The 12,705-nt window shown below is 35.2% G+C and overlaps 1 protein-coding gene across 2 annotated transcripts in view; it reads left to right on the plus strand.

The window, feature by feature from the left end:
- LRPPRC (leucine rich pentatricopeptide repeat containing) overlaps positions 1–8,496 on the plus strand; it is a 91,824-nt gene extending 83,328 nt beyond the window's left edge. For both annotated transcript variants that reach the window (XM_026695839.2, XM_026695841.2), the window contains exons 33-37: positions 88–203; positions 3,928–4,002; positions 4,551–4,635; positions 6,754–6,896; positions 8,329–8,496. In XM_026695839.2, coding sequence (XP_026551624.1) covers positions 88–203; positions 3,928–4,002; positions 4,551–4,635; positions 6,754–6,896; positions 8,329–8,397 — 488 coding nt within the window. In that variant the 3' untranslated portion in view covers positions 8,398–8,496. The remainder of the gene's footprint in view (positions 1–87; positions 204–3,927; positions 4,003–4,550; positions 4,636–6,753; positions 6,897–8,328) is intronic.
- Positions 8,497–12,705: the final 4,209 nt, after the last annotated feature.

Genomic DNA, 12,705 nt, shown 5'->3' on the forward strand with positions numbered 1-12,705 from the left:
CTTTTCCAGCTTTAATAATTTCTCTTACAAAGCCTTATTTTATTTTCCCCATATTTGTACATATTTATTTATGCCTTTGTTTTACAGTGAGTGCCATGGTTGAAAGATTGGCAAATCAGTTTGGAATTTATAAGCCTGTTACACACCTTTTCCTTCAGTACATAGACCAAGAAAAAGTGAACGATGCTGAGCTTCTTTTACAGGTAAGAGAATGTCAGAATCAAACATGAATCCAAAGATGTGTGTGTGCACAATAAAACATTCCATGGACAAGATAGACTACAGGCTTTATTATACACTATCTAGGTATTAATAATTTTCAGGTAAATATTTGTTTTTTTATTAATTTTTTATATTTCTGGAGGCAGATGAAATGATTCTGACTTTCTGGAACAAAGGAACAAGTGCTTTTCAGAGTAATATAATCTCATGTTTATCCTAAAATATGTCACCTTTAGAAGTAGGTCCTGGATGTAGCATATTTTGCTTCTTAAAGACTTGCTGTAAATGTCTGAATCCCTGCCTGAAAAATTAAAAAGACTGTTTTGCTACAGAGCAGGTGGAAAAGGGACAGCCAAGGCTGTATTTTTTGATAAAAAGGATTTTCTGTCTATGCTTAATGGAAAATTAAAATTAAAAACTCAAGACAGTGAACATGGTTTACCATTATCCAACTACTTTCAAGCAAAATTGGGTTTTATTTTTCAAACATTGGTTTCCCTAGCTTTACAATTGTTAAAACGTTGAAAGGGGTTGGTTTTTTTTTTAAGCAATTAATCTGGCATGTTAACTGACAAATGCAGTGAACCATATTTTCTCCCTTTTAGAATTGGCAGTCTTTGGGGAATGGGATGACCATGTTTGCGTTACTTTAACAGGGCTAAATATAGAGCTGAGAAAAATGCAGAACAAACTGAGTGATAAGAGCTGGCACTGGGAATGTACACAAACAGGCTTCAGCAGGCTGACTTTCCCAGCAGGTGGCAGTCAGACAACCACAATGATCCAGCAAATTGTGGGCTTCGTATAAGCTCTCTCTGTCAAACAGAAACCTGCTTCCAGTATCTGATTTAAAAAACACTGCTTTATATGCTTGTTCTTGCTTAGCTGCTAAATACTTTCAAGGGGAAATGGAAAGAAAAACACCTCTCTCCTAATTAGAATATTTTGTGGTATCTGGGGAGATTAGGTAATAGGACTGTGTGGTAAAAAAAGGCTTTTGTTTGTTGCTTATAAAATTAAAAGAACTTTAGTGCTTGGTCATCATCTGGTCATTGAAGAGTTCTGTTGGCTTTCAGTGATGTCATCATTATGAATAGCTTATCTAGAATGTTAAATTTTGTTTAATTTCTGCTCAAAGAAATGATTTGGATCTGTACATGGAAAATCAGTGAGCAGATTTGAAGAGGTGTTCTTAAAAGATGACTGGATAGTTAGTTATGTATACTTTGTATCATTGATATGTTTTAGAAGACACAATTTATGTCATAAAATTAGGACTGGGTTTTTTTGTTTTGGATTGTATAAATATACATGTAAAATATTTTGTTTTATTTAAAATTAATACAGTAGTTCAGTGTGTTACATTATCTTACTGGTACTGAGGACCTGCCTAATGGCTCTCTGTATATACAACTTTGCGCATTATTGTAGTAGACCAAATCTCTGGTTTACCATTCTTAGATTGTCAGGGGACCTCTTTACTGTGTTAAGATGGAAAGGAAGGAAGAACCAAGCAATTTGTCTTAGCCTCCCTCTCTCAGCATCCCAAATGCTGAGACTGAGACATCATTTATTAGTTTTTTTCTTTGTCCTCCTTTTGTTCTTCAGAAATATATTGTTCATGTTATGGTTGGCTACAAGTTAAATGTCATGGAAACTAGTTAATAAGTGGGTTTATTCTTGGTTCCCTTTGCTCTAACCCAGTCCTTTAGTTCATATTCTTAAAGGATGAAGTGTGAATCCTTTGAAGACAGCAATATTGTCCAGATTAGTGAAAAACACACTAAGAGATGGTATTATTATAGATCTTCTGTAACTAATTCTATATGAGAGTTTTGAACAAGTTTCTCATCTCTTAGCACTGACAGTTATAATTTTCATGATTTTTTAAAATGTTTCGCAATAAGCCTCTGTCATTAACTTTGCTTTCAGGTTAAAAATATCATTTGCTAACTCTTACCATAAAGACTACATATTTTTATCTCTCAATTGGTGCTCAGATCATAATTCTGTTGTGGTGATCCAGAACCATGCACACATACTATTAAGGGTGATACAAATAAACACAAGGATTTAGGATTTTGTGACTATCTCTCAAGGAAGGTGACCCATTTATTTCAATACACAATACACTATTTAATTAAGGCATGGAATTTGAATCAGAAATAGCATTTTGCTGTTGCATGCTATTTATTTTAAGATGTCTTTCATGAAACAGTTTTGTATCCTAAGTTGTGATAATAAATCTGTGAATGAATGGTACAGAAGAGGGACAGCAATCCATGAATCGAAGAGCACATACCACTTCTAACACTACTGCTAAATCATGGTAACAAAATACAGCAAAACTCAAAAACATATTTTCTGTGTTAGGTCTCTGACCATTGCAGGTTTGCAGCCAAAAAAAAAAATGTTTTCCTGTTTTAATGTTTACCACAACATTCTTTCAGTTCATGCAACAGCCTATCAGGACAGCTCTGCTGCTAATAGTTTGTTGAACAGATATGTTTTCAAAGAAATCTGTAGCAGACGGATAACCCAGTGATAAGATGCATATCCCAGCTCCATTTTGTGTTTACTGAAGCCCACTCAAATTATGCTGATTAAATTCAGCAGTAAATAAACATGTTTGCAGTTTTTAAAAAAATTTAAATGAACTATAAAAAGATTTGTGAACTATCTTATAGCACATCTGTTTTGAGTCATTTCTCTCTTAAACATACTCAACCCAGACCAGAAAGAAAGCTAAAGGGTTCTTCAACACCATGTTGCCCTGCTTCCTCAAAGACTTTAAAAAAAAACCCCTTTTTTTTAATCAACCTGGCTGCTAAAAGATTGCCTACCCCGATCTATAGGACTTGCTTATATTTCTACTTCTAAACAAAGGGGAATAAAGGTTTTAACATTGACGGGTTGACGGGAGAAGTCAGTGTATATTTTTCAAGTTTTCAAGAAACAGGAGAGAAATTTAAAAAGCAGCAAATCAGACAATGTTTTCATTTTATTGTCTGCTTTACTGTTTTTCTTTTCTCTCCCTCCTTAATAGAATTTCTGAGATGGGACAGACACTTGATTTTTCGGGTCTGTCAAAAAAACTTTGAGTTTAACTTTTGTCTCTTGAGCAGTGGCTGTCTGTTGCAGAGAAAGCCTTTTATAAAATAGAGAGATTGAAATCAGTCCTTTTGTATGTGTAAGTGTAGGTAATTATACTTTAAAGGGAACTTGCTTTGTACATTTTAATTTTTATAAAGAAACGAGCAGTTATCTCTCTGACACCTTATTAAATGTATAATTAACCTTATGATCCCTGCCTCACTTGTGAATGCTTGGCAGAATAATTGGAGAAGAATAGTCTTCCCGCTTTTCTTTCTTTTGCAGTCCTAAATCTCTTTTCTGTGGGTTGTTAAGCCATTTCTTCATTTTCTTCTCCCTTTGCAGCAAATATAATGTTTATAATGCCAAGAATAGCATTTGCTAGAAAAGGAAGAAAAAATAGGCCTTAGAATCCTATGTATGTTTCATTCTCCAGATTTTTATAACTGGTTGACCGTTAAGGCCTTTAGTAATAATATATTATTGGCTATTGTGAACTTTTCTAATTGAAAGTTTTCACCTTAGGTGTGTTTTATTTATCAAGTTATTACAGTTACTTTGCTCATTTAATTTTCTTCCTTTTCTCCCTCCCCCCCCCCCTTTTCTTTCAAGAGAAACAAAGCAATAAGTGAACAAAGGAGTTATATCATAGCTTTTATTATACAGAAATCCAGGATCAAAGGACAGGTACATAAACTTTTTAAAAAAGATTTGAATGTAATTAGCATATTCTTTCTAGCATCTTTACTTAATTTTGTTCTGATGTCAACATTTGCAAGTTGAACATGCTCACGGGGATGTTAAGATAGTACTTTCTCAATACAAGAAGAGAAAAGGAAAAAGGGAAATATTCCAATTTTATATAAACAGTGAACATCTCACCTTCTTTTGATTCTAAAGTGACTAAACATGCGCGACTTACCACTTGTAAACTTATAGCTTAGGGATAAAGCACATAATTTGTATGCAGAGTACCCCAGATTAAATCCCTAGCAGATAGATTTTGGAAATATCTGTGGGAAACCCTGGAGAACTGCTTATAATAAACTATAATAGTGGTACAAGGTAGTTTCCTGTTTTTTTTTTCCCCCTTGGTTTCTCTAATAAGCTGTCCACATTGTGCTTTTTCTGCTGAAAGCATCTCAGGATTCAAACTGTAGCACTTCTGTTCTTCTTTAGCCCTAAATCTTTATGAAAGATGTCTCACTAATATTCTGTGCCTGTAATTTTTCTAGAGCAAAAAGATCAGGATTTTACAGGACCTGATACCTGATTTTAAAGACGAAGACCAGCTGCTCCACTACCTTCTGAAAAGCTATTGTAAGATTTAGTGTTTAGTTTTTTTATATTTTGTGTACATATCTGCATTTTAATGGTATGAAATACTATCAGCAATTCGATAAATTTTTAAATGGCTGTAATAAAACCATAAAGCTTAAAGTTGGAAGCACTTTTGGAAAACTTTCAGAAGCTGAATTCTCTTTAAGGTTGTTCCAGCTACTCCACTGGAAGGAAAGAAACCACCATGAAGGTAAAAGATATGTATCACAAGTTGGAAGAGCCACATTGAACTCTGGCTGTTATAATGCCAGAGGTTCACAAAGTTGTGTCTTGCATCATTTATTTCTATCTTGCCTATTGCACATACCTGTTTCATATATTGTAATTAAAATATTTAGCCATATTTTGACAAGGATCTTGTTTTTCACTGTAAAGCATTAGCATTCTCTGCTATCTTGGGTATTATTAATATTCCATTTCTAATAACACATATGGGATGACATGCTTTCAGAAATATTGGATGTTAATTCTACGGAGAATCTCAGTCATCCAGATCATGTTTTTCCCCAAGGTGCTTTTTCAAGAGGCAGTTGGACTTTTTGGTTGTTGTTGTTTTGAAGACGTTTTGCTTGTTGTTCTTCAAAGAGCTGAAGAAGCTTCTTGGATGAGAAAGGAAATGTCTTCAAAGAAAAAAAAACGAAAGCCCAGTTGCCTCTTGAAAAAGCACCTTTGGGATTGGATGTTATGATATGATGGCGTTTAAAAAAAAATGTAGCACCTCCTCATGAAACAGAAATGTGAATGGAAGTTACAGGAGCTGAAACCCACTGCGTTTGGAGGTAGATCAGGGTTGCTGAAACTCCCCAGAGAGTGGGTTGTACAAATCAGACCTACAGCAAAGACAGCAAACCAATAGTCGTTCTGTTTTTTCATCAAGACTAATTCTCTACAATCCTTTTTCTTGATGCATATGTGTAGGTGGGCGGTGAGGTAGGAGAAGCTCTTTATATTGTTATTCTTCCAAGAATAAAGAATTACTAAGAAAATGTCTCAGTTATGCGGTCCATTAAACATAATCTCACTATTCTTTCATACAATAGATACTTCCATTTTAAAGGAATGGGAAGTTAACAATTTCTATTATACCTTTATTAAACCATCACTTTCTGCAGATTCTGAAGCCTCCCACAGTTAGAAAGCAACTCTTCTACTTGCAGCTGTGAGTGGGGAGTTTCTTCCCGGCAAATGGAGGGATCTGAGGCACACACCTCCATGGAATAGAAGCTTTTTAGTTAAATAACTCCCTGTTGGAAAAGCAGATACCACAAGTTAAATGAAAATCAAATCAGTTCAGCATAATTTCCCAAAACACTGTTTAGGGTTTCTGTCACTCATTGCATGAAGAAGCAGAGAAACAACAGTAAATGTTTTACTGCACAAACTCTACAGGAAAACATTGGAGTGAGCAGTGTTACGTTGGAAGTCAGAGTTGCAACTTCTGTATAGCCTGTGTCTGGCAAGGGCTCAGTTGCTTGAGGATGAAAGCTTCAGGGTAAAAGCAACCTCTGCTGTTTATGGTCAAAGCAGAAAACCTTCTTTAGGAACTTTATTACTTTTTGAACGGGAATTTACGACTAGGGTTGTAAATGTCTTCATCTCCTAGCAAACTCCGATCTTATCACTATTTAAAAGAATGCAGTAGCACTGATTGTCACTTGACACTATTCTGATTGGCTTGTTTCATGATCTTAGAAACAGACCCATAGAAACTTTATTGCAGCTGAGATTAATAAGGGTAAGAACAAGGGACTTGATTTACCTATCAGCAGTTCCATACCAAAAATAGAGATTTTGCTAAATCAGCTTTAGCAATTCATCAAGAAGCAAATTTAATCTGCTGTCTCAGAGCTTTGTTTAATCACACCGATTGATTGATTCTCACTTGTAGACACACTTCAGATTTATGAAATCCAGTATTCTTTCACTGGGATGAGTGGATTTACTGTAGAGCAACAAATGGAGTCTCTTGGATACTTTCAAACCACCTCTTGGCTTTTCTGAAGTGTGCAGTTAGATATTTCTGAACACCAAGCATGCTGACAGACAGATAGAATAGACAGTTTTAAATACATTTTTTGTTTCATTTTTCTTTTTTAGACTTGGAAAAGGATGTAGTTTCATGTAAAGCTGTGTATGAAGAAATGAAAGCAAAAAATATAGGCTTAAATGACCTGTCTTTGAAACGCTTGGCAGTCCTTCTGAAAGAATACGGACAACCTGTTCCTTTCACTGAACCTTCTGTAAGTGCTTACTGATTTTTTGGGGGGTGGGGGGTGGGGGGGATCTATGTGCTTGTAAATTTTAATAAAACACGTTTAATTTTGCTCAGATTAAAGTTTCTCAAAGAACACTCATTGTTTTACTCCAGTGAGAGAACAGAAACTTTGGGGAACTGCATTTTTAAGCCAAAGATTTAAGCTCAATTGTGGGTTTACCACGCATCTGCAGAACATTTTATCTTTAAATGATTACTGCATGCTTTAGTGTAGAATAAGTTCTAATGTATATTGTAACTGATTACTACATACAGTCTTCATTAACTTGCTTACAACCACTACTCGAAATTCCCACCATTCCAAAGTCACATAATGGTGATCCAGGGTATGACCAATGTCATGCCTAGAGTGGTTGCAGTATCACATGGTCACCAATTGTAACCACCTCTGCTGGCTTCCCCAAAAGCAGTGTGAGTGAGGAAGGTGGCAGGTTGTTCCCACTTCTTCCACTTTTTATTCTGAGGCGTCTGGCTATGAAATACAGAATCCCAGTGACCCACACCACAGCAGCCACCTATGCATCCTGGCCCGGTGACACTTGCACCATGTGGCAACTGTCACCAGGAAATCCTCTGGTATCTGGCTGGAGAGCCACTCCTGGCTAGCTACACTCATGCCACAACAGCCACTTTATCCCCACTGACCTGCATGTGAGCCATCCAGGACTTGCGACTGTCTGCAAGCTTTCCAATAGACTATGTTTTTGAAATTCAGCAGGAGGTTGCAAAGAGGTCCTCACTTAATGACAGCAGTGGAGACTAACAGGCTTGCTATGACTAAGCTATGCAGTAAGTGTGATGTCACACTTGCTGCCACATCACTTTGCAGTGGAAATTCTAGTCCCAGTAGTCATTGTTAAGCAAGGACTGCTTGTACTTTATATAAATCTTTTTCATGAGCTTTTGTATGACCTTTTTGCCATAGTTGTTAAGTGAATCACTGTAGTTGCTAAGTGAATCACAGTAGTCATTAAGCAAATCCAGTTTCCCCCACTGACCTCGCTTATTAAGAAGCCAGCTAGGAAGGTCACAAATGGTGATCATATGACCCTGGGACAATTGTAAGTACATGCCAATTTCCAAGCACCCAGATATTGATCCCATGACCATGGGATGCTATGACAGTCATAAGCTGGTCCTAAGTCACTTTTTTCAGTGTCATTGTAACTTTGAATATTGCTAAAGAAATGGTTGCAATTTATAACAAAATACCAATACTCCCCATTAAAAATAACCTTATATTTTAATATCATTGCCATCAGAATAGACATATCAAATATTCTGTTACAGAGGAAATCTGAGGATTTGATACAGAATTTCCTTGTATACATGTTAAAATGCATCTTATTTGCATTCTTACTTTCCTGCTTGCATTTTGTTTCTTTTTTTTATTGTAGGAAAGCTTCACATTCTACGCAGAGAAGTTAAGGAATGAAAAGGAGTCACATTCCTCAGATGACGATTAACTTGTTTATATATTAGCTTCTGTTAGAATTACTGTGATCATTGTAAAAGGGCGTTTTAAATTCTGTGTTATTGTCAGAAAATAAAGGTGAAAAATAGGACTTTTTGTGATGTAACTGGCTTCTATACCATTACAGTTTTACAATAGTTTTTTCCTGAAAGTTGCTTTTGCTGCTAACAAAAATTACAAATAGAAGAGTAATAATATCTGAACTGTATATATCACTGTTTCTTCATTTCTTCTGGTCTGCATTCATTTTGCTACCTACCTTCAGGACATCTAAAACTCTGGTTTCAAAGAATAAAGTTGTGCATGTATGCATGATTTTTTTAAAAGTGGTTGGATTATACTTTTAAGTACGGGGAAACCAGCACAAAAAACTATGACAGTAATCATAAGGGGTGACAAACAGCTATAGTCAGTTAACAGAAAAAGTTGTGAATTTTCCAAAATCCTTCTGATTCCTTAAAAACTCTTCATTTTTTCTAAATGTTTTTGATCGAGTTTGCAATCTTTTCTCACATGTAAGTGGGGTAAAATAAGGATACTTCTGATACCAAATTCAACTGCAGCAATTAGATTTCAGATTTCTGTTGCTCTTTTAAAGTTCAGAATTCACTCAGACTCTAAACCATAAATAATCCTCATCTGCACTAGTATTATATTGTATATATTTCCTTGAAAAAGTTTCTTTTTAGAAAATCTGCAAACTTCATTAATGGTCATTGTACTAATGCAAAGCTCTGTAATTATTTTTACTTTATGGGTACAGCATAACAATTAGAAAATCGTGAGATAAGTTATACAAATCAAATAAATAATCAGAAATAATTTAGCCAATGTTTCTATTGTCTGTCAAAGTTTGGACAAATTACTGCTTTATCTAAGAAATTTGGATGTGGTACATTTTTCATTAATGGTACCAGTGCCATAGATATCCATTGTTAACATTTTTGTACTCAAATCCTGGAGTATTTTTCTGTACTGTTTTGTTTCATTACAGTTTGTTATTAGAGAGCACATTAATGGCACATTGCCCTGAGTATGCTGAAAATGTTGAAAGTATTTATCATATAGAGACTTTGAGACATTTTTAACCAATCTGCCCTTGAAGTGCAGCCAAGAACTTTCTTCATACTTTGTGGAGAATATGTGAAAGCTCCTGATTGGTGGAGAGATGATACATTTGGTTCCTATTTTGTTGTCCTCCGTATCTTTCTTCCTCAGCAGTAGCGTGTGTGAGTGTGTGTGACACAGAATCACCAATGTGCCAAATAGAGCATTATAATGCAAGCCCCATTCTATTTCTATTTTCATCAATGTTGCATGCTCATTCAAAGGGGCCGAGGCTTGCAGTATAATGCCTCAATTATCATCTTGGTTTTTTTCATGCACATACAGTGTTGGGAAAGACATGAGAGGCAATAAGGCAGAAACAAAAGGTATGCACACATACCTTGTTGTTCCCATCTCGATTTCAGACCCAGATCAAAGAGCCACCTGGATGGATCAAAGTAATCTATTCTAGCAGTCTGATAATTCAGAAGATCCAGGAAAATAACAGTGTCTTTCTTAAATAAGTAGAAAAGTCTAGTTTCTTGACTTACTGAATTTTGAATGGTACATTATAAATCTAAGCAACATGATCTATAGCAACTTTCTAGGGTTTCATTTCTGTTTCTCCAAAAAGCAACTTGTATAAACTTCGACACATAACCAAGAAATACAAATTCCTTCATTTTTGCAACACATTACCTTTGGAAGTAGAATTATATAGAAGATCTTGGGCCAGGAATTTATGAGAATAAATGAAAGTTCACCTGATTTTTCCACTGGGACACTGCTTCCTGAAACCATAGTTTGTTTACGTAATTGTTAACACTCCACAGGGTACACTTTTCTCTACTATAAATATCAGAGTTCCTCCCTCTTTCTTCATAGGGTGTTCAAATCTCATCAGTACTGATAATAGAATTATTTTTTCTTCCTAGTATATTTCTTGCAAGTGCAGCATCTGGTTTTCTTTTTCCAGATCAGCCAAGTGTTGATCCATTAGTTGCAACAGGAATTGAGTATCTGGGTTGTCGCACAAGCCTGACATTGTGGGCTGAGAGAGTGACTGGCCTAAAGTCACGCAGCCAGATTTCATGCCAAAGGGGGCACTAGAACTCAGTCTTTTAGTTTTTAGCTCAAATTGGCTCTCCACACTGATAATAGAATGATGTGATTAAATTACTCCCATTTCTGTGCTTAAATTTTCAGACAAACAAGAAAGAGCTGTATAATAAAGCACAACAGGTTTTGCCAATTAGCACTATAATTATTTTTCTCTAGTGCTTATATATATTAAGATAGTAACACGTGGCTTCACATTTGAGTGTTTTGTTTTGCAGAGAAGTTGATTGAAGTATTTAATGTTATTTTGTAATAAAAGGCATTTCTCCTTTTTGTGGGGGTGGGGATCTACTCCAGAAAAATCCTTTCTGCAATCCGTTCGGTAGACCATAACACTTACCCCTAGATATCCTTTAGAAGATCTATTCTATTCACAGAGAAGCAAAATGTTACAGAAACCAAAGTATATTAAACTATGAAAATAGAGAACTTGAGAATGTTTTAAATAACAAAGGCAAAAACACGAAGGGTCTGCATTCCACGTTGAATTCAAGATGACAAATGTATGTAAAAGCAAAATGCAGTTATCAATAGTTTTTTGGTCTGTTTTGCTATCACACAGAGTTGATCTGTCAACAAGAATGTCTTTCAGTAACAAATAATAAAGTAAATGAAGAAGTCATGGGGCCAATGTTGAAAAACCAAATTATTTTATCCATGAACAGCTCACAGAGTTAAAGAATTACATTGTGTCCTAAGCATCCTTTCTCCATATTAATATGCTCGGTTCTATCCATTTTCCTAAGACTTGATTTCCTTGGGCTTTACATCAACATGGATTGTCTCCTGTAATACTAAAATTAAAGTCCCAAAAGTGCTTTTCAGAAGACAACTGGACTTCCTTGGATTTTTTTCATTGAAAACATTTCACTTCTCATCCAAGAAGTTTCTTCAGTTCTAACTGGTGGGGAATGGAACAATTTATATTCTTTGCAGAATTCCTTCCATTCCCCAACAGTCGGTCAGAACTGATGAGAAAACAAGTGTTTTCAAAGGAAAAAAAATCAAGCAAGTCCAGTTGTTTTTTGAAAAGCATCTTTGGGTCACATGGATGATTGAGAATCTCCATAGACACTAGAATAAAAGATAAACCAGCATTTATTTCACTAGCAGTAGATTCTAGTTTGTAAACAAAATACTACCAACCAATACTTGGTTTCATTATGTCACTTAGTATCCTTGAAATAGAATTGGTTGTTTAAAAAAAAATTGTTTCTGAGCACACATAAATACTGAAAGCATTTTAAAAGTTCCTTACTGAATTGCTTTACGGTTTGCTTAATTTTAATACATGTATTTATATTTATTATAATAAATACGTCTCCCCAGCAAAAAGGATGGAAATAACAAGTGATGGCCGGTATTCGGCAAATTTGTAATGCACCGGAAATTAGTTCATCCTAACTCTTTGACTTTTTGGATATAAGCAGAAAACTATATCCAATTTCAGTTGATTCTGAGATTTGCAGTCACACAGTATAATAGTTGTTTAATAGGACAGTAAATGTGATTGAATTATGTCCAGGCATCATAACTAAAAGTTCAATAATGTTTTGTCTAATATATATAAACTCATAAATTTCCAAATCAACTGTTTCTAAAGGGCACATTTTTCAATGAAATCAAAAAAGTCAAATTGGCAGCGGTGATCGTGTAATTGTGACAACTACTTTTGACTTTTCTATTTCCCTAATCCATCCTACTTAATGCACCAATACTTTAGTTTTCAGACCAGCAGCCCAAACCATTCAAGGCTGAGAACTGAACTAACAATGTGGATTTGAAATGAACCAGTAGTCTTGTATGCCAATGAAGTATTTCATGTAAAAATAGGCATGTGTTTTTTTCAAGAAATCCACATACATGGTTTTCTGGATAAAAATAAGGCCTGCAGAAGATAGATAAAATTTAATGGGTTAATAGTGAATAATTTCTGACATTGGCAAAGACCTTCCATATTCCCCTGTTCAAAGGGGGAAAATGGGTAATTGTACCATACAACAGAATTTCAAATCAAGAAGAGGTAATAAAGAATAAATTACAGACTGAACAGAGACTTTTATTGATTAATTTGATATGCACTAGCCTTGACAGTAGTTGATTAGCCATTGGTTTGGTCCAAAAAAAGCCAAAG

This window comes from Pseudonaja textilis, chromosome 1 (assembly GCF_049901715.1).
Source record: "Pseudonaja textilis isolate UNSWEBS1 chromosome 1, rPseTex1.2, whole genome shotgun sequence".
NCBI lineage: Eukaryota > Metazoa > Chordata > Lepidosauria > Squamata > Elapidae > Pseudonaja > Pseudonaja textilis.